Source organism: Nerophis lumbriciformis, linkage group LG26, assembly GCF_033978685.3.
Source record: "Nerophis lumbriciformis linkage group LG26, RoL_Nlum_v2.1, whole genome shotgun sequence".
Lineage (NCBI taxonomy): Eukaryota > Metazoa > Chordata > Actinopteri > Syngnathiformes > Syngnathidae > Nerophis > Nerophis lumbriciformis.
Window position 1 is genome coordinate 10554660 of NC_084573.2, and position 23661 is coordinate 10578320.

The following is a 23661-nucleotide window of genomic DNA, read 5'->3' on the forward strand; positions in this document are numbered from 1 at the left end:
GAGCGCCACATTTGTACCAAAGAAAGGAAAAGTGTTGTTGACAGTTCCATTAAAAAGCAGATGAGTTTTATTGAAGTACATTTAGGACAGGAGACGAGCACAGTGCGTACCCATTTACATACTGGTAAATATTCTGTTTGGAATAAAACAAGTAAACAAAAAACTGCAAGTTTGCAATTTGTTCATCTCAATTTTAGATTGTATCGTATATTTACACGCCATGTTCAGTGTTACATTTTTGTTAACTATTTTATAATTGTTTTATTCAAAACAGACAATTTACACTTGCACTTTAATTAAATGTTGGATTGTATTATTTCCATACAATGTGTAATGCTTTATTTTGGTTCACATGTTTTATTCAAGACAAAAAAAATTAATTTGCACTTTATTCATCTCAATGTTGGAATGTATTATTTGCATACAATGTGCAAGATTACATTTTGTTTTACATAAGTGTTTTATTCACGACAGAAAATGCACTTTATTCATCTCAAATATTGGACTGTTGTATTTATTTGCATATAAAGTGCAATGTAACATTTTTGTTTATATAATTGTTTTATTCAAGACAGAAGACGCACTTCACTAATCTCAAATATTGGATTGTTGTATTTATTTGCATACAGTGTGCAATATTACATTTTTGTTTACCGTATTTTCCGCACTATAAGGCGCACCGGATTATTAGCCGCACCTTCAATGAATGGCATATTTCATAACTTTGTCCACCAATAAGCCGCCCCGGACTATAAGCCGCGCCTACGCTGCGCTAAAGGGAATGTCAAAAAAACAGTCAGATAGGTCAGTCAAACTTTAATAATATATTAAAAACCAGCGTTCTAACAACTCTGTTCACTCCCAAAATGTACGCAAATGTGCAATCACAAACATAGTAAAATTCAAAATAGTGCAGAGCAATAGCAACATAATGTTGCTCGAACGTTAATGTCACAACACACAAAATAAACATAGCGCTCACTTTCTGAAGTTATTCTTCATTCGTAAATCCTTCGTCTTCGGTGTCCGAAGTGAAAAGTTGGGCAAATGTGAGATCCAAAATGGCCGGTTCCGTCTCGTCGAAGTCATCGGAGTCAGTGTCACTGTTATCCAGCAGTTCTGTGAATCCTGCCTTCCGGAAAGCTCGGACCACAGTTGTGACCGAAATATCTGCCCAGGCATTTACGATCCACTGGCAGATGTTGGCGTCGTCTGGCGCTGCCTCCCTGTCTTAGTGAAGGTGTGTTCGCCTTCTGTCATCCATTGTTCCCACGCAGTTAGCAGTCTAGCTTCGAATGCCCTGTTGACACCAATATCTAGCGGCTGGAGGTCTTTTGTCAATCCACCCGGAATGACGGCGAGTATTGAATTAAGCGCGTAAGCGTGTCTCTTAATGTGCTGTTATGAGCTAGCAAATATAACAACTACACTACCCAGCATGCAACGATAGTTACGAGCATGCGCGGTAGCCCTGAGAAGCGTTGTATGCTGGCAGTTAGAATGTGGTTATGAGCACGCTGTGAGTAAACGTTGAGAACTCAGTTAACACGCCTCGTCTGCATTATTTATAATTAGACAGACAACACACTTAATAGGAGCCATTTTGGGGTCTTTACATAAACACACAAATGGAAATGAAACGTCACATATCCCAGCATGCACCGCGCGCTTCTTCTTCTTCCGGGGGCGGGTGGTTGCTTACAGTACAAGAAGAAGCGCTTCCTGTTCTATGGGGGCGGGTGCTTACCTTGGCGGTTGCTTGCGTAGAAGAAGAAGCGCTTCCTGCTCTACCGGGAAAAAAGATGGCGGCTGTTTACCGAAGTTGCGAGAACGAAACTTTATGAAAATGAATCTTAATATTTATCCATATATAAAGCGCACCGGGTTAAAAGCCGCACTGTCAGCTTTTGAGTAAATTTGTGGTTTTTAGGTGCGGCTAATGGTGCGGAAAATACGGTACATAACTGTCTTATTAAAAAAATGATAGTTGTAAGTTTGCACTTTATTAATGTCAATATTGGAAGGTATTATTTGCATACAACGTGCAATTGAGCCTTTTTGTCTTTCTATCCAAGACAGAAGATGCACTTTATTAATCTCAAATATTGGACTGTTGTATTTATTTGCATAGTGTGCAATGTTGCATTTTTGTTTACATGACTGTCTTAAAAATATATTAAAGTTTGCACTTTATTAATGTCAATATTGGAATGTATTTTTGTATTTGCATATAATGTGCAATGTAACATTTTTGTTTATACAATTGTTTTATTCATGACAGAAGATGCACTTTATCAATCTCAAATATTGGACTGTTGTATTTATTTGCATACAGTGTGCAATGTTGCATTTTTGTTTACATGACTGTCTTAAAAATATATTTAAGTTTGCACTTTATTAATGTCAATATTGGAATGTATTTTTGTATTTGCATACAGTGTGCAATGTTACATTTTTGTTTACATAACTGTATTATTGAAAAAAATATATATACCGTATTTTCCGCACTATAAGGCGCACCTAAAAACCACAAATTTTCTCAAAAGCTGACAGTGCGCCTTATAACCCGGTGCGCTTTATATATGGATAAATATTAAGATTCATTTTCATAAAGTTTCGGTCTCGTAACTACGGTAAACAGCCGCCATCTTTTTTCCCGGTAGAACAGGAAGCGCTTCTTCTACGCAAGCAACCGCCAAGGTAAGCACCCGCCCCCATAGAACAGGAAGCGCTTCTTCTTCTACTGTAAGCAACCACCCGCCCGCGTAGAAGAAGAAAAAGCGCGCGGATATTACGTACGTTTCATTTCCTTTGTGTGTTTACATCTGTAAAGACCACAAAATGGCTCCTACTAAACGACAGGGATCCGGTTCATGAAAAGACGCAATCTCTTCATCCGCACACGGATTACTATTTCACAGCAACTGATATTCCTGTGAACCGCACTGTGGATACAACGGGAGCACGTACGGTGAATATTCGCACCACAGGGAATGAGAAGTCATCCTTCACTGTGGTTCTAGCTTGCCATGCTAATGGCCAGAAACTTCCACCCATGGTGATATTCAAAAGGAAGACCTTGCCAAAAGAGACCTTTCCAGCCGGCGTCATCATAAAAGCTAACTCGAAGGGATGGATGAAGAAAAGATGAGCGAGTGGTTAAGGTAAGTTTAAGTTTACGCGAAGAGGCCGGGTGGCTTTTTTCACGCAGCTTCGTCCATGTTGATATACGACTCCGTGCGCGCCCACATCACGCTGGTTTTAATATATTATTAAAGTTTGACTGACCTATTTGACTGTTTTTTTTTACATTCCTTTAGCGCAGTTAGATGCGGCTTACAACACGGGGCGGCTTATAGGTGGACAAAGTTTTGAAATATGCCGTTCAATGAAGGCGCGGCTTATAACCCAGGGCGCCTTATGGTGCGGAAAATACGGTATTTAAGTTTGCACTTTATTAATGTCAATATTGGAATGTATTTTTTTTATTTGCATACAATGTGCTACATAACATTTTTGTTTATACAATTGTTTTATTCAAGACAGAAGATGCACTTCCATCCATCCATCCATTGTATTTATTTGCATATAATGTGCAATGTTACATTTTTGTTTACATAACTGTCTTAAAAATATATTTAAGTTTGCACTTTATTAATATCAATATTGGAATGTATTTTTTGATTTTCATACAATGTGCTCTAACATATTTGTTTATAGAATTGTTTTATTCACGACAGAAGATGCACTTTATTCATCTCAAATATTGGCCTGTTGTATTTATTTGCATACAATGTGCTAAGTAACATTGTTGTTTATATAATTGTTTCATTCACAACAGAAGATGCACTTTATTAATCTCAAATATTGGCCTGTTGTATTTATTTGCATACAATGTGCTAAGTAACATTGTTGTTTATATAATTGTTTCATTCACAACAGAAGATGCACTTTATTAATCTCAAATATTGGACTGTTGTATTTATTTGCATACAATGTGCAATGTTACATTTGTGTTTACATAAGTCTTATTAAAAAAAAATAGATTTAAGTTTGCATTTTATTAATGTCAATATTGGAAATATTTTTTTATTTGCACACAATGTGCAATGTAGCATTTTTGTCTTTCTATCCAAGACAGAAGGTGCACTTTATTAATCTCAAATATTGGACTGTTGTATTTCTTTGCATACAATGTGCAACGTTACATTTTTGTTTACATAACTGTCTTAAAAATATATTTAAGTTTACACTTTATTAATGTCAATATTGGAATGTATTTTTTGATTTTCATACAATGTGCTCTAACATTTTCGTTTATAGAACTGTTTTATTCACGACAGAAGATGCACTTTATTAATCTCAAATATTGGCCTGTTGTATTTATTTGCATACAATGTGCTATGTTACATTTTTGTTTATATAATTGTTTCATTCACAACAGAAGATGCACTTTATTCATCTCAAATATTGGACTGTTGTATTTATTTGCATACAATGTGCAATCTTACATTTGTGTTTACATAACTGTCTTATTCAAAGAAAGATAGATTTAAGTTTGCACTTTATTAATGTCAATATTGGAATGTATTTTTTATTTGCATACAGTGTGCAATGTTACATTTTACTTTACATAACTGTCTTATTAAAAAAAAGATAGATTTAAGTTTGCACTTTATCAATGTCAATATTGGAATGTATTTTTTTATTTGCATACTATGTGCAATGTTACATTTTTGTTTATACAATTGTTTTATTCACGACAGAAGATGCACTTTATTCATTTCAAATATTGGACTGTTGCATTTATTTGCATATAATGTGCAATGTAACATTTTTGTTTATATAATAGTTTCATTCCAGGCAGAAGATGCCCTTCACGAATTTCAAATATTGGACTGTTGTTTGTCTTGTTAAAAAAAAAAGATAGATTTAAGTTTGCACTTTATTAATGTCAATATTGGAATGTATTTTTTATTTTGCATACAATGTGCAATGTAGCATTTGTGTCTTTCTATCCAAGACAGAAGATGCACTTTATTAATCTCAAATATTGGACTGTTGTATTTATTCGCATACAGTGTGCAATGCTACATTTTTTTTTACATAACAGTCTTATTAAAAAAAAAAAGATAGATTTAAGCTTGCACTTTATTAATGTCAATATTGGAATGCATTTTTTTATTTCGCATACAATGTGCAATGTAGCATTTTTGTCTTTCTATCAAAAACAGAAGATGCACTTTATTAATCTCAAATATTGGACTGTTGTATTAATTTGCATACAATGTGCAATGTTACATTTTTTACATAACTGTCTTATTCAAAGAAAGATAGATTTAAGTGTGCACTTTATTAATGTCAATATTGGAATTTATTTTTTATTTGCATACAATGTAGCATTTTTGTCTTTCTATCCAAGACAGAAGATGCACTTTATTAATCTCAAATATTGGACTGTTGTATTTGCATACAATGTGCAATGTTACATTTGTCTTTACATAAATGTCTTATTAAAAAAAAGATAGATTTAAGTGTGCACTTTATTAATGTCAATATTGGAATGTATTTTTTTATTTGCGTACAATAAGCAATATTACATTTGTGTTTACATAAGTCTTATTAAAAAAAAGATAGATTTAAGTTTGCACTTTATTAATGTCAAATATTGGACTGTTGTATTTATTCGCATACAGTGTGCAATGCTACTTTTTTTTTTTTTTTACATAACAGTCTTATTAAAAAAAAAAGATAGATTTAAGCTTGCATTTTATTAATGTCAATATTGGAATTTAGTTTTTATTTGTATACAATGTGCAATGTTACATTTTTGCCTTTTTAATCAAAGACAGACATTTTGCCTCCCTGAGGAAGCCCTTTTGTTTGTTTTTTTACATAAATATTTTATATAAAGCGCAACATATACTTATTCCAACTTTGCATCAAGTTAAAATGCGGTGTAAGTTCATGCATCCTGTGCATTGTTTGTCTCATTCCAAACGACTTTTTCATTAAATAAAAGCAAAACTTTGTCATTTGAATGAATTGCTTTTCTAATTTGGTTTAGTACGGAGGAGCAGCTGCAGTACCTGCGCCCTCCTGCTGGCGGGGGTCCCGGTAGCGATGCATCCTGAGGACGTGATCGGAGATCTCGCGGTCCTGCTCGGCGTCCATCTGATCCAGGACGATGAAGAGCAGGTCGAAACGGGACAGCAGGGAGTCCTGCAGCCCGATGTTCTCCATGGGGGTTTTGTACTGGTCGTACTGCGGGGACAACAAGGAGCGTGCTCAGTGGCGTCCGCGTCAAGACGGCTCCTCCCCGCCACTCACCCTGCCGTAGACGGGATTGGCGGCCGCCAGAACGGAGCAGCGGGCGTTCAGGCGGGCATGGATGCCGGCCTTGGCGATGGTGACGCGACCCTGCTCCATGACCTCGTGGATGGCGGTGCGGTCCATGTCGGACATCTTGTCGAACTCATCGATGCACACCACGCCGCGGTCGGCCAGCACCATGGCGCCCGCCTCCAGACGACGCTCCCCTGGGAAAAACACATTGGTGAATATGCGAGGAAAGAGGCGCTCGTGGCCCGTCGGTGGCATCGTCGTCGTACCCGTCTCCTGGTCGGTAGTGACGGCGGCGGTCAGACCCACGCCGGAGGAGCCGCGCCCGGTGGTGGGGATGGCTCTGGGCGCCGTGTGGAGGACGTAACGTAGAAGCTGGGACTTGGCGACCGAGGGATCACCTGGATAAGAAAAAAAACAAAGATTTAGAAAAAAAAAAAATCAAAAAATTTCATTTTTTATTTTTTTTAATTTTTTATTTAATTTAAGGCTCCTTTCAAGTTTGTTACCAGGGACCGAGAAGGAGCTCAGTTATAAATTAAAAAAAAAAAAAAAAGTCCCATTACCTTTTTTTCTATGTTTAACTCTATAGATAAACTTCAAATCTGTAGTTTTTAAAATGCTCTTTGTTTAAAGAAAACCCTGTTTATGGCAAAAACACCATAAAAGTAGAATGTTTGACGTGAAGTAATAGAAGCCTTAAAATGGTCAATAATTCTTAAATTTTTTTAACAATGAGGTTTTTTTTTTAATCCCACTAAAATTCTAAAAGATCCAAAAGAGTACCACTCATAAACGTGTTAAAAACCTTATTTAGATGAACTTCAGATCTGTCGATTATACGTTTTTATTACGGTACTCGTGTTTTGTGTTGGTTTGTTTTATGCCCTTTTTTCAATAGCAAAAATGCAATATTTGTCCCAAAAAATATTTCCAAGGAGAGTATATTATGTGAGGTAATTGGAGCCTAAATAGGTCATCAATTCATGACATTAATTATGATTCAATATTTTTTGAGCAATGACAGTTTTGTTTATTTTTTTTTTTTAATTCCACAAAAATTCCTAGGGATCCAAAAGGGTCCCACTCAACAGTTAAATAGTCCATACCGGTACATGTATTTTTTTCTACTTTTAATGTTTAGTTCTCTACATCAACTTCAGATAATAATAATAATAATAAATTTTATTTGTAAAAAAACAACTTTACTTTAAGCAAACAACCTCAAAGTGCTACAATGTATTGAAAAAAATAATAATAAAAAGATAATAAAAAAATAAAAAAAAATAAAAACTAGAACAGCCTAATAGCTAGAACTAGTATGCATACATCTATAAAAAGGCTTTTTTTAAAAGAAGGGTTTTTAAGCCTTTTTTAAAAGCATCCACAGTCTGTGGTGCCCTCAGGTGGTCAGGGAGAGCATTCCACAGACTGGGAGCGGCGGAGCAGAAAGCCCGGTCTCCCATAGTTCTGTCGATTATAAGGTTTTATTATTACCCAAGTTTTTTTGTTTCTTCATTTTACGCCCTTTTTGTCATAGAAAATACTTTTTTTTTTTTAATAAATAGCAAAAACACAAAATATGCAACATTTACCTAAAAAAATTATTTCCAAGAGGAATATTTTCTGTGAAGTGATTGGAGCCTTGAATAGGTCAATAATTCATAACATTGATTTTAAATTATTTGTTTAATCCCACTAAAATCCTTGGGGATCCAAAAGGGTCCCAGTCATAAAAGTTTTAAATAGGCCATACATTTTGTTTTACTTTTAATGCTTAATTCTCTAGATTAACTTCAGATCTGTCTATTATACATTTTTAGTATCTTTTTATGTTATGTTTGTTTTATGGCCTTTTTGTCATAGAAAATGTTTTTAAATAGCAAAAACACAAAATATGCAACATTTTCCCCAAAAAATATTTTAACGTAGAATATGTCAGAAAAATTGTATGTAAATTATCAAAAAACTTTCCGTTCTCTGAGTTCCCAATGAACAGACAAGAGGCTGTTTTTGTTGCACCAAGCAAAGGCTTGGAAAATTCCATTGTGTACGACGGGAGGAGACGGGATGGGGGTTATCTGTTGTGATCCAAGACTTGCCCAAGATGAAGCCAGGACCAGGCCAAGCCATCTTTTTCTTTTGTGTTAATGTAACCGAAAACAATGACTGTTTACATACTCCCCATCCCTTTAGAAACAGATGTTATGTAAGCAGGGAAAGTCCAAATAAAAAGAGGTGGCGTACAATCTTTGGCCAGAGCGTGGGTGACACTGTAAGAAGTTACAGGTTGAGCAAAATTTAAATCTGCCTCTGTTTGATTCCTTGCTTCTTGTCCTGTTTAATAGATGTCATCAGTGTTTGAACCTGACAGAATATTTTATGTCAATTTTATCCTTGAATGACATTATTTCATAACATTGATTTTGATTCATTATTTTTAAGCATTGACAGTTTTAAAGAAAAAAACAGCCTGAATGGCAGCTTTGTGTTATTGGAGTCAACATGGCAACTTTTTCTCGTTTCATCTCACCCGTTTGCTCTTTTATTCCACCTTTTTAATGTGATTTCCGTAAATAGTCCTTTTTAAAATGACACCTTCGACACAGAAGTAAAGATGCTCAACAAGAAGCACATTAAAAGTGGGACTCCTTCCCGTACCAATGAGGAGGATGTTGATGTCTCCTCGGATGCGGGAGCCGTTTTCCAGCACCTTCTCGACGCCGCCGAGCAACATGCAGAGGATGGCCTTCTTGATGTACTCGTGACCGTGGATGCTGGGGGCCAGCGAGCGAGACAGCTGATCGAAAACGTTCTGGAAGAAAAGCGGCGTGTTAGGCTTTCGTGGAGCGCGTTCATCCCGTCTCTGCAGGGAGGACGTACGCCGCGACCGCGACTGAAGTTCCGAATTTTGCTGATGTCGTCCGCAGAGAAGACGGGGGCCACCTCCTTGCTCATCTGCTTGACGTGACACGCTATCATGATGGTCCTGGGGACAAAAAGCGTTAAAATCAGTCCGCGCTTTACCATTACCGATTATAAGTAAGAACCCTGCGAGGCCTATTGTTGGGCCGCGAAATAATGTAATTATTTTTTCAGCGTTACTCAGTTGTAATACACTTTTCCACCACTTGTGGCAATAACAACAAAACATAAGAAGTCCATAGCCTAAAGTCAAAGACAAGTGTCTTAAGCGCAAAAATTATGACTAAAGTGTTGAAGCTATATTTTGATTTTGAAAACATTTAAAAATATTAGTTATTAAATTCAGTTAGAATGTAATTTTATTTCATTATTATTTATTTATTTAATATATTTGTTTTAGCACTGTATTATTTGAGTGGGGCCCCTGGCTCATTTGTAATGGAAAATTTGGGTACTGAAGTCAAAATGGTTAGAAAAACCTGCCCTCGATTGCAGCGAATAAATATCTGTTTTGCAGTGGTCCTCAGTTGTAATACACTTTTCCACCACTTGTGGCACTAAAAACAAACAAATGAAGTCTGTAGCTCAAGTCAAAAGTTTCTTAAGCGCCAAAAATTATGACTAAAGTGTTGAAGCTATATTTTTATTTTAACAGTTTATTTTAAAAACATAGAAAAATATTCGTTATTAAATTTAGTTAGAATGTAATTTTGTTTATTATTTTTTATTTATCTAATGTATTTGTTTTAGCACTGGTTTATTTGAGTGGGGCCCCCGGCTCATTTGTAGTGGAAAATTTGGGTCCCGAAGTCAAATTGGTTAGAAAAACCTGCCCTCGATCGCGGCAAAGAAATATCTGTTTTGCAGTGGTCCTCAGTTGTAATACACTTTTACAACACTTGTGGCACTAAAAACAAACAAAAGAAGCCCATAGCTTATAGTCAGACAAGTTTCTTAAGCGCAAAAATTATGACTAAAGTGTTGAAGCCATATTTTTATTTATCGTTTAGTTGAAGAACATAGAAAAATATTTGTTATTAAATTTAGTTAGAAAGTCATTTTATTTCATTATTATTTTCAATTTATTTAATCCATTATTTTTTGTTTTAGCACTGTATTATGTCAAAATAGTTAGAAAAACCTGCCCTCAATTGCGGCGAAGAAATATCTGTTTTGCAGTGGTCCTCAGTTGTAATACACTTTTCCACCACTTGTGGCACTAAAAACAACCAAAACATGTCGCAGAAGGGGCGGGACTAACTGGAGTGCTTGCAGAAGCAGCAGAAGTATCATCCAATACATAAACAGGGATGATGTTTGATAAGAAATTATCGAGTTCGAGCCCATTATCGAATCCTCTTATCGAACCGATTCCTTATCGATTCTCTTATCGAATCCAGATAGGTTGTTGTATATGGAAAAAAACAATATTTGGTTTAACAAAAGCTCACTTTTATTTTATAAGAAAAAAATAAAAATATTGACTGTTACCCCCTAAAAAAATAAAATAAATAAATATTGACTGTTGTTACACAAAGTATATTAAGTGGGATTTTTCAGAAAAACAAATATATACAGTTACACAAAAACAACCTGTCTCTGTGATCACTATAAGTGTATAAATAATAATATAGTATTAAATAAAATCAGTCCCTTGGGCACAAAACTGAAAATACAGCTCTCCAAAAAGTGCACTCCTGCTGCTATTGGAACATCCTAACTACACACACACAGGCAGACGGCTAACAAACAATCCAAGACGTCTAATAAAGTTCCAAATCAGATTAATCATCTCGGCTCTTTATTGTTGTTGATCTTGCTTTGTCTTTTCCTATCTTTACTTTTGTCTTGCACTGGACTGTAATTTTTTATTTTTTTGAACTGAAATACACACAATGACAAATGTATAAGCTATGTGATTCAATTAACATACTGAAATTTAATACACAATATGTAAATATTAGCTTCACACAAATATACAGTACTATCATCAAACAAATACTTCTGAGTGTCGAAACTATTTCGATAGTGGAAATACACGACTGGCAGCCATTTTAAGTCCTCAAAACATCCATTGAAACAGTGCACAAAAATCGTTTTTCAATAAACATCTTAGTATCAAATTTAACCACTTTCCACCTTAATATTGAGGTACATAAACAAATAAACAGTTTACTTACACTTATCTTTTCCAATGCTTGTAAGAGCTAACACAACTTGTCTACTTCTCAATTGTCTCATGAACTGAACAGACGTCGCCAACCCGGAAGTGCCCAAACTAATGACGCGTAGTATTTTCATATCGCCACAAGGTGTCAGTAAGAGTCTACAATCAAATGGGCAAAACATTGCCGTCCCACAGGGCATTTCCTGTGGGAAGTGATTTGTTCCCAGGGATTCGAATAAAGAACCAACTCTTTTTCTTTACTTTAGTGGCATCAATAACGGGAACCGGTTCTCAAAAAGGGATTCGAGTCCATGGGATCGATTCTTTTCTCATCGAACAACCGGGAGAACCGGTTTCGAACATCATCCTACTCATAAATAAATGGCGGCTTGCCACAATTCAATTCGGTGTTACCCATTATGCCCAGGCTCATAAACACATTATGATGGGACTTTGTGTAAAATGCAGCTTGTCGTTACAAAACAGTTGATGGCATCTGATCAGCATCTGGCTTGTGACCAAAACTCCCCCCACAAAGAGTTAATTTGTATTCCTACACATTTGTTTACTTTTTATTTTTTGCTCAAACATGTGTCATGGCCAATTATGCAAAATAAACACCAATTCCATAGGAAACATCTTCATTGATCGGTTATAAATGTATGATCCCAATAATTTTCTTCAGTAGAAATTGCAGAGTGTGCAGTTTTGGCAAGTTTTCACCTGAAGGTCCCGGAGGTGAAGCCACCCTTCTTCCCAGGCAGGCAGCGGTAGGTCCCCACCACCTGGACCCGGTCCCCTGGCTTGACCACGTCCACCAGGTCGTTGTCCAGGATGATGTCCACCGAGCGAGGAAGCTGACCCGCCGGCGCTTTTTCGGGCATCTCCTGCACCGTGATGGTCTGGTGGTCCTTGTAGACGGACAGACCGAACTCCGTCTCCAGAGGGTTGTTCTCCTCGTCCTGGTGGGGGAGCAGGCCAAAGGGGAGGAGCTTAAGCATCAAAAGCCAATTTCAATAACAACTTCAGAAGTCTCTAAATATGGAAGTATTATTGCAGCAAGACTATTTGCTAATGCGTATTTCAGTCTGTGCACCTGTAATTAGATTTGTTGACTTGTCCGTGTGTAAAAAAAAATTTTTTTTTCTTTAATCAGATTTGTGTGTCCGTGTACTAATTTGTGCGTCTGTATCACAATATGTGTGTGCGTAATCTGAAGACCAGCGTGTTCGTGTTTAAAGTTGTCCGTATTGTGATTTGCACTTGTAAAAATATCTGTTGCGATTTGTGCGTGTGTAAAAAAATGCGTCTGTAATCAGATGTGTGTCTGTGTACTCATTTGTGCGGGAAACCCTACTTTAGGGGTTCTACCACTACAGACGGAACCGGGGCCCACTCAATTATTAACACTGAATTAGTGTTCTTACTCTTGATTTATAACCATATTCAATAATGTGGGTAATTATCAAGGCTTAGGTCAGGCTGATTACAAAAAAAAAAAAAAATCTTAAATAAAATAAATGAATTGAATTAAAAAATAATAATCATTTTTACCAAATATTTTAAATTTGTATTTATTTAAAAATAAAATAAATTACAAAAATAAATTATAATTAAATTGGTAATGATATGTTTCTTAATAAAACATCGTCATATAGACTTAAACACTGATGAAAAATACATTAACATTTAAAAAACATACTTTTTTTTTATACAATAAACGAGGTCAGCTGATTACGAAAAACAATCATTCTTAAATCAAATAAATGAATGAAAAAAAAATACAAATGTTTAAAAAACATTTTAATTTTATTTTTATTTATTTAAAAATAAAATAAATTACAAAAATAAATTCTAATTAATTTGGTAATATGTTTCTTAAACATCATATGGACTTAAACACTGTTGAAAAAATACATTTACATTTAAAACAATACATACTTCTTTTTTTTTTACAATAAACTAGGTCAGCTGATTACAAAAAATAATTCTTAAATCAAATGAATTTAATTTAAAAAAATGAAATCAAAAATGTTAAAAAAATATTTTATTGTATTTTTATTTATTTAAAAATAAAATAATTTACAAAAATAAATTCTAATTAAATTGGTTATGATATGTTTCTTAATTAAACATCATCATATAGACTTAAACACTGATGAAAAATACATTTACATTTAAAACAATATACTTTTTTTTTTACAATAAACTACCGTATTTTCCGCACTATAAGGCGCACCGGATTATTAGCCGCACCTTCAATGAATTACATATTTCATAACTTTGTCCACCAATAAGCCGCCCCGGACTATAAGCCGCGCCTACGCTGCGCTAAAGGGAATGTCAAAAAAACAGTCAGATAGGTGTCAAACTTTAATAATATATTAAAAACCAGCGTTCTAACAACTCTGTTCACTCCCAAAATGTACGCAAATGTGCAATCACAAACATAGTAAAATTCAAAATAGTGCAGAGCAATAGCAACATAATGTTGCTCGAACGTTAATGTCACAACACACAAAATAAACATAGCGCTCACTTTCTGAAGTTATTCTTCATTCGTAAATCCTTCGTCTTCGGTGTCCGAAGTGAAAAGTTGGGCAAATTTACGATCCACTGGCAGATGTTGGCGTCGTCTGGCGCTGCCTCCTCGTCTTAGTGAAGGTGTGTTCGCCTTCTGTCTTCCATTGTTCCCACGCAGTTAGCAGTCTAGCTTCGAATGCCCTGTTGACACCAATATCTAGCGGCTGGAGGTCTTTTGTCAATCCACCCGGAATGACGGCGAGTATTGAATTAAGCGCGTAAGCGTGTCTCTCAATGTGCTGTTATGAGCTAGCAAATATAACAACTACACTACCCAGCATGCAACGATAGTTACGAGCATGCGCGGTAGCCCTGAGAAGCGATGTTGTATGCTGGGAGTTCGAATGTGGTTATGAGCACGCTGTGAGAAAACGTTGAGAACTCAGTTAACACGCCTCGTCTGCATTATTTATAATTAGACAGACAACACACTTAATAGGAGCCATTTTGGGGTCTTTACATAAACACACAAATGGAAATGAAACGTCACATATCCCAGCATGCACCGCGCGCTTCTTCTACGGGGAAAAAAGATGGCGGCTGTTTACCGTAGTTGCGAGACCTAAACTTTATGAAAATGAATCTTAATATTTATCCATATATAAAGCGCACCGGGTTATAAGGCGCACTGTCAGCTTTTGAGAAAGTTTGTGGTTTTTAGGTGCGCCTTATAGTGCGGAAAATACGGTAGGTCAGCTGATTTTTTTTTTTTTTTAATAATTCTTAAATCAAATAAATGAAGTTAGTTAATACAAATAAAATAAAAAGTTTAAAAAATATTTAAATTATTTTTTTATTTAAAAATAAAATACATTACAAAAATAAATTCTAATTAAATTGGTAATGATATGTTTAATTAAACATCATCATATAGACTTAAACACTGATGAAAAATACATTAACATTTAAAATACATACTTTTTTTTTTTTACAAAAAACTAGGTCAGCTGATTACAAAACATATTTTTTTTAATTAAAAAAAAAAAATTAAAAATGTTTTAAAAATATTTTTATTTATTTAAAAATAAAAAAAATGACAAAAATAAATTCTAATTAAATTGGTAATGATATGTTTCTTAATTAAACATCATATAGACTTAAACACTGATTAAAATACATTTACAATTTAAAAAATATATACTTTTTTACAAAAACAAACTAGGTTGTAATAAAATAAATAAATTCTAACTAAATAAATAATCATCATGATATATGTTTCCTAAATAAGCCATCAATAAAATTAAAGTGTAAATAAAACACACAGCTTCACCACTTTAGTCATATTTTTTGCACTTAGGAAACTTCTCCACAACAGTAGCTCAATACTTCTGTTTGGGGCGGTGTAGCTCAGTTGCTAGAGCGGCCGTGCCAGCAACTTGAGGGTTCCAGGTTCGATCCCAGCTTCTGCCATCCTAGTCACTGCCGTTGTGTCCTTGGGCAAGACACTTTACCCACCTGCTCCCAGTGCCACCCACACTGGTTTAAATGTAACTTAGATATTGGGTTTCAGGGTTTCACTATGTAAAGCGCTTTGAGTCACTAGAGAAAAGCGCTATATACCGTATTTTCCGCACTATAAGGCGCACCGGATTATTAGCCGCACCTTCTATGAATTACATATTTCATAATTTTGTCCACCAATAAGCCGCCCCGGACTAAAAGCCGCGCCTACGCTGCGCTAAAGTGAATGTCAAAAAAACGCTGCGCTAAAGTGAATGTCAAAAAAACAGTCAGATAGTTCAGTCAAACTTTAATAATATATTGAAAACCAGCGTTCTAACAACTCTGTCCCAAAATGTACGCAAATGTGCAATCACAAACATAGTAAAATTCAAAATGGTGTAGAACAATAGCAACATAATGTTGCTCGAACGTTAATGTCACAACACACAAAATAAACATAGCGCTCACCTTCTGAAGTTATTCTTCATTCGTAAATCCTTCGAATTCTTCGTCTTCGGTGTCCGAATTGAAAAGTTGGGCGAATACGGGATCCAAAATGGCCGGTTCCGTCTCGTCGAAGTCACCGGAGTCAGTGTCACTGTTGTCCAGCAGTTCTGTGAATCCTGCCTTCCGGAAAGGTCGGACCACAGTTGTGACCGAAACTATCTGCCCAGGCATTTACGATCCACTGGCAGATGTTGGCGTATGTCGACCGGCGCTATCTGCCCGTCTTAGTGAAGGTGTGTTCGCCTTCGGAGCTGTGTGAAAAAAGCCACCCGGCCTCTTCGCGTAAACTTCCCTTAACCACTCGCTCATCTTTTCTTCATCCATCCATCCCTTCGAGTTAGCTTTTATGATGACGCCGGCTGGAAAGGTCTCTTTTGGATGGGTGGAAGTTAGCATGGCAAGCTAGAACCACAGTGAAGGATGACTTCTCATTCCCTGTGGAGCGAATATTCACCGTACGTGCTCCCGTTCCACAGTGCGGTTCAGTTGCTGTGAAATACGGTAGTAATCCGTGTGCGGATGGAGAGATTGCGTCTTTTTATGAACCGGATCGTTTTGTAGGAGCCATTTTGTGGTCTTTACAGATGTAAACAGGAAATGAAACGTACGGTGATATCCGCGCGTTTTTTCTTCTTCTTCCGGGGGCGGGTGAAGCGCTTCCTGTTCTATGGGGGCGGGTGAAGCGCTTCCTGTTCTATGGGGGCGAGTGCTTTCATTGGCGGTTGCTTGCGTAGAAGAAGAAGCGCTTCCTGTTCTACCGGGAAAAAAGATGGCGGCTGTTTACCGAAGTTGCGAGACCGAAACTTTATGAAAATGAATCGTAATAAAGCGCACCGGGTTATTAGGCGCACTGTCAGCTTTTGAGAAAAATTGTGGTTTTTAGGTGCGCCTTATAGTGCGGAAAATACGGTAAATATAATTCACTTCACTGTTTGTTAGATATTGTCATTACTGCCACAAGTGGTGGAAAAGTGTATTGCAACCGAGTACCGCTGATAAACCCATTTTTGGTGGCTCTTTAGGGGGCGCTGGCTGCCCAACAACGGGTCCTATGGTTAAGAAACACGGCTGTACTGCTGATGGCGAATAAAGCAGGTTTTGTACGTGAATATGGAGCATGTATGACGTTACCTTGGTTGGGTAGATGGCGCTTGAAGGAAAGGCGTCCAAAGATGTCAGATCGGTGTACTTCCTTTCCATGGTCTTGTTGGTGGCGGGGCAGTAGTGGACACTGCGTACCACTTTGGGCCGCACAAGAGAGCCTGAGGGATACACACGGACACGGAGGCGGTGAATAAGTTGCCTCTCGTGCATTTGATGCCGACGGCGTAGAAACTCACACTTAGTGATGATGCCCTCCACACACACCATGCTGCCCAGCAGCCTGGAAGTCAGCGTTCGGGGGCTGACGTGCTTGGATCCGAAGCTGCCCTCCAGGCCCACGTTGAACTCCTCGTACTGCTTGGCGTAGGTGGCGTCCACGGTGGCCACCAGGTCCTTCAGGGCCAGCTGGAAGGCCATCAGCTCTTCGAAAGCATTGCTCATCAGCCTGGTGGGAATGCGGAACCTTCAAGCGGTTGCTAATCTTGCACCGTGTCTCATACACCGATACTTTAACACATTATAATGGGACTGTCAGAGAATGCAGCTTGTTGTTGCAACCCCGGACTGTAGATGGTAGGGCGGCACAATTAATTGACATTGAGGCAGGGCTGGGCGATATATTGAATATACTCGATATATCGCGGGTTTGTCTCTGTGCGATATAGAAAATGACTAGGGATGATGTTTGATAAGAAATTATCGAGTTCGAGCCCATTATCGAATCCTCTTATCAAAACGATTCCTTATTGAATCCAGATAGGTTGTTGTATATGGAAAAAAACCACAATATTTGGTTTAACAAAAGCTCACTTTTATTTTATAAGAAAAATAAATAAATAAATGTTGACTGTTACCCCCTAAAAAAAATAAAAAAAATATTGACTGTTACCCAAAGTATATTAAGTAGGATTTTTCAGAAAAACAAATACATACAGTAACACAAAAACAACCTGTCTCTGTGATCACTATAGGTGAATAGCCATACCTTGAGGCGTTTTATCCGGTCCATTATTTTTGCTGCTTGTGTGACATAACAGGAAATGACGTAGCTCAGTCTAATGACTGAGCTACGTCATTTCCTGTGATGTCCCACAGGGCATTTCTTGTGGGACGGGATTCGAATAAAGAACCAACTCTTTTTTTTTACTATAGTGGCCTCGATAACGGGAACCGGTTCTCAAAAAGGGATTCGAGTCCATGAAATCGGTTATTTTCTTATTGAACGGTTCTTTTCTTATTGAACGGTTCTTTTCTTATCGAACAACCGGGAGAACCGGTTTCGAACACCATCCCTAAAAATGACTATATCGTGATATTCGAGTATACGTTCTCACGCAGTTGCATTAAGACTGCAGGCTCTTCTCACTCTTTCATGCCTCTCCTTCACACAGAGACATAAAACAAGCGCACCTTTTTACACACGTCACATACGTATACGCTTTCACGGAGCAGAGAGGTAGCGGAATGGGTAACATTAGCTGTGATGCTAGCGGAGCAAATGGTAATACGAGAAATAATTAATGCCCAAGAAAAACAGCAGGGGGTCCATCTTCTGGCGGTGGTTTGGCTTCAAGTGGGAATATGTTGAGCAGACAACCGTAATATGTCAAGTAAAAGCGTTGCTACAAAGTAGCATTACTGCTAATTCGTAGCATCATTTGAAAAGTCACCCGCTACAGAATGAAGAGTGCTTGAAACTCCGCATGTCAACATCTCCGGCCGGTGCCACACCCACAAAATGCCTAAGCAACCTGCACATCTACACCGTATGAAAAAAATAGTCAACAACAGAAGGAGATAATGTCCGCAGGAACCTACCACATAGCGAAGGACATACACTATTTGATTTCCTATTATGTAGCTCATTTTTATTTGACACTTATTGAAATATCTTGTGTGATATCATGCACAAAAGTGCACTTTATTTGTTTTAAACTATTGTAGTGGCATTCTGTACAAAAAGTGCACTTTAATTGAGTGTTGTTTTGATATGTCATCTTAGTCAGTGGTCCCCAACCTTTTTGTAGCTGCGGACCGGTGAACGCTTGAAAATTTGTCTCGCGGACCGCGGGGGGTTGATTTTATTTTATTTTTTTTAATAAAGAAATACAATCACGTGATCCCTGCAGACTGTATTGATATACATTGATATATAGTGTATATATTGTGTTTTTATGTTGATTTAATAAAAATAAAATAAAAAATAATATTTTTTTCCCCCTTGTTCGACCCGGTACCAATCGGTCCGCAGACCGGTACTGGGCCGCGGCCCGGTGGATGGGGACCACTGATCTTAGTGACATCATGCACAAAAGTGCACTAATAGCTTGTTTTAAAATGTCTCTGACAATCTCGCACTTTCTGTTTTGGAAATGACATGAATGTTTGTGCCACTGCTTAATAACTGTTTAATAAATACACTTTTGCTAAATTGACTTAGTTGTGTAGAAATAATTAATTCCCAAGAAAAATTAGCAGGGGGTCCATCGTCTGGTTTCAAGTGGGAATATGTCGAACAGACAACCGTAATTCGTCATGTGTGGGGCAAAAGTGTTGCTATAAAAAGTAGCATTACTGCTAATATGTAACATCATTTGAAAAGTCCCCTGCTAGAGAATGAAGAGTGTTTGAAGCTCTGTATGTCAACATCTCCTTTCGGGGCCACACGCCCACACCATCAAAAAGCCAAGGCAAACATTTCCAGATCAACACCGTATAAAAAAAATAGTGATTTTTTTAGTTGTGATTTCCTTCTCTGCATGAAAGTTTAAAAGTAGCATATATTAATGCAGTAGGAAGAAGAATGTTTTAATGTAGACACATAGAATCATCATACTGCTGTGATTATATGCATCAAGTGTTCATTCAAAGCTAAGGCAAACTATGGAGATATATATTGTGTATCGCGACACGGCCTAAAAATATCGAGATATTAATAAAAGGTCATATCGCCCAGCCCTACATCGAGGTCTTAATTAGTGCGATAACGTAACTGCAAGGATTTTTCGTGCCGGTGTGGTAACATTTCAGCTTTGAATCGGTTGGGCAACCGAAACACATTTCTATTTTATATTCGTTCTTACTTTACTTATTTCAAAAATCAATATCCCTTGTAAATTATAGTTTTCCCCTCTTAATTTAAATAACCTACGAATACATGCTGGAAGGCTGTTGTTCTTTACTCGAAACATAATTTCCATTGCTTTTAAAAACAATATCTGAACATTTTAACGCATTCACTAAATCGTCCCTAGTGTGTGAATGTGAGTGTGAATGTTGTCTGTCTATCTGTGTTGGCCCTGTGATGAGCTGGCGACTTGTCCAGGGTGTACCCCGCCTTCCGCCCGAATGCAGCTGAGATGGGCTCCATCGACCCCCCGCCACCCCGAAAGGGACAAGCGGTAGAAAATGGATGGATAGAACTCATAAATAATGGATTGGTAGGTTCTTAGTAGCACGCTTTGTGTTATTCTAATTACCCTTTTTTGAAGTTTCTTTATTGGGTCCATGTTTGTTTTATAAACATTTCCCCAAACTTCAACACAATGTTAAATATGAAAAAATTAAAGAATAATATAACATATGCAGACATTTATTATTCCGCATGGGTCTTACTTTATAAAGAATAGCAATGGATTTGGATATTTTTCCGTGTATATATTCAATATGCAGTTTCCAACGTAAATTATGATCAATTATTATTCCCAAGAATTTAGTTTCATATACTCTAATGTTGACAAACGTACTTACTAATAAACGACAAGTTGACTTGTATGTTCACCATTTTATTTTAAGGACAAACTTGCAATAATAAACATATGTGCAGTGTTAGGTCTGTAACGCTGTTACTTTCGGCGGTAAATAGTAATCTAACGCGTTATTTTTTTATATTCAGTAACTCAGTTACCATTACTACATGATGCGTTTCTGCGTTATTTTTTTATGTAGTATCGGCTAGCAACCGAGAGGATCTGAGTGTGTTTTATTGGAGAGCTGCAGAAAGGGCGACGGAGAAGAGGAGCGCTTCTCTGTGTGTGGGGCGTGTCTGTGTTTACTAACAAGACATGGCAGAGCCAAAGTCGAGTTTCTTAACATGGAGATATTCTCACTACTTTTCTTTTGTCGACCACAAACAAAAGAACATTTTAGTTAAATGTAAGTTGTCTTGGATCAAAGATCCTATCCGAAGCAATTCAAATCTGCTGCAACAGCTACAAAAGCAACATGCTTCGACGAAGCTAGTAAAGAGAGACACACTTCACCTCCTAAGCAACAGCGGCTGGATTTAAACGAGGCACTGCGCACTGAAGGTACACACACTCTGTCAATTCTCTTATATACTCTTTCATTCTAGACTTCTAGAGTGTTTGATTATCACATCATTCTAAATGTATAAACTATAAAGGTCACAAACATAAAGAGGGATGCTAGTGGGCCAGGCCAATCTTTCCTTTTCTCTAAACTAAAACTGGGGAAATGCGTAGAGTGTTCTGGGCTTCTGACATGATTTTATTTCAGAAAAAAACACCTGGTTATGCTTTGTGTATGTAGTGTGTGCCTTCCTTGGTTTACAGCTAGTTTGTTATTATGCTGTTTGTTACTTATATATGTTATGTTGCAGCTATTTAAAATAGTTTTGTCAATTTGTTCTGGCCTGGAACAAATTGGCTCTTTGAAACATATCTCTGTCTTTGTGTGTTGTATGTAGACCAGATTGCTTAGCAGAGTTCAGTGATGCAAATGCATGTCAAGTTGATCAACACATTGTATTATTCTCCAGTGCAATAACAGTACTGAAATTAAGGCTTAAAGGGCATTAAAGGGGGCCTTAAAAAAAAAAATATATATATATATATATATATATATATAAGTAACTAGTTACTTTTCACAGTAACGCATCACTTTTTAGTAGAGATGTCCGATAAATGCGTTAAAATGTAATATCGGAATTTATCAGTAGAGTTTTTTTTTATTATTGGTTTCGTTTTTGTTTTGTTTTTTTTATTAAATAAAAACCTCCCTCCCCCATTTACACAAAAGAGTTGTTTCTTTCTGTTATTAATATTGTGGTTCCTACATTATATATCAATATATATCAATACAGTGTGCAAGGGATACAGTCCGTAAGCACACATGATTGTGCGTGCTGCTGGTCCACTAATAGTACTAACCTTTAACACATACTTGCCAACCTTGAGACCTCCAATTTCGGGAGGTGGGGGGTGGGTGCGTGGTTGGGGCGTGGTTAAGAGGGGAGGAGTATATTTACAGCTAGAATTCAGCGTGGCGCAGTGGAAGAGTGGCCGTGCGCAACCCGAGGGTCCCTGGTTCAATCCCCACCTAGTACCAACCTCGTCATGTCCGTTGTGTCCTGAGCAAGACACTTCACCCTTGCTCCTGATGGGTGCTGGTTAGCGCCTTGCATGGCAGCTCCCTCCATCAGTGTGTGAATGGGTAAATGTGGAAGTAGTGTCAAAGCGCTTTGAGTACCTTGAAGGTAGAAAAGCGCTATACAAGTACAACCCATTTATCATTTATTTAAGTCAAGTATTTCATATATATATATATATATATATATATATATATTTATATATCCCCGCGACCCCGAAGGGAATAAGCGGTAGTAAATGGAAGAATGGATGGATATATATATATATATATATATATATAAAAAATAAATACTTGAATTTCAGTGTTCATTTATTTACACATATACACACACATAACACTCATCTACTCATTGTTGAGTTAAGGGTTGAATTGTCCATCCTTGTTCTATTCTCTGTCACTATTTTTCTAACCATACTGAACACCCTCTCTGATTATGCATTGCTGTGTGGCACACACAAAAGTGCTTTCATCAAATGCACTAGATGGCAGTATTGTCCTGTTTAAGAGTGTCACAACATTGCTGTTTACGGCAGACGGACTGCTTTACTGTAGACGTTCTTTATATTGTGGGGAAAGCGGACTCAGGTCCGAGCTGGAGGGGGCGTGGAATCCAGCTCCGCCTGAATTTCGGGAGATTTTCGGGAGAAAATTTGTCCCGGGAGGTTTTCGGGAGAGGCGCTGAATTTCGGGAGTCTCCCGGAAAATCTGGGAGGGTTGGCAAGTATGCTTTAACAGTTAATTTTACTCATTTTCATTAATTACTAGTTTCTATGTAACTGTTTTTATATTGTTTTACTTTCTTATTTATTCAAGAAAATGTTTTTAATTTATTACTTATTTTATTAAATTTTTTAAAAAGTACCTTATCTTCACCATACCTGGTTGTCCAAATTAGGCATAATAATGTGTTGATTCTACGACTGTATATATCGGTATAGGTAATTAAAGTGTTGGACAATATCGGCAAAAAGCCATTATCGGACATCCCTACTTTTAGTGTACGTAACTTAGTTATTTTTAAGATTATGTAACTAGTAACTGTAACTAGTTACTGGTTTTCAGTAACTAACCCAACTGTATATGTGTAATGTACCATAAGATTTTTTTTATTAAAATAAAGCCAATAATGAAATTTTTGTGGTGCCCTTTATTTAGAAAAGTACCGCTATACATTTTGGTACCGGTACCAACATATTGGT

At 37.0% G+C, this 23661-nt stretch overlaps 1 protein-coding gene across 1 annotated transcript in view; it reads right to left on the reverse strand.

Annotated features, from left to right (window-relative positions):
• The window catches only part of mcm3 (minichromosome maintenance complex component 3), a 43601-nt gene that overhangs the window by 19516 nt on the left and 424 nt on the right, over nt 1-23661 (reverse strand). The window contains exons 3-10 of the mRNA XM_061987405.2: nt 17308-17516; nt 17099-17229; nt 12158-12396; nt 9226-9331; nt 9004-9157; nt 6612-6743; nt 6331-6539; nt 6090-6264 (exon numbers count right to left, since the gene is read on the reverse strand). Of these exons, the coding sequence (XP_061843389.1) occupies nt 6090-6264; nt 6331-6539; nt 6612-6743; nt 9004-9157; nt 9226-9331; nt 12158-12396; nt 17099-17229; nt 17308-17516 (1355 nt within the window). The remainder of the gene's footprint in view (nt 1-6089; nt 6265-6330; nt 6540-6611; nt 6744-9003; nt 9158-9225; nt 9332-12157; nt 12397-17098; nt 17230-17307; nt 17517-23661) is intronic.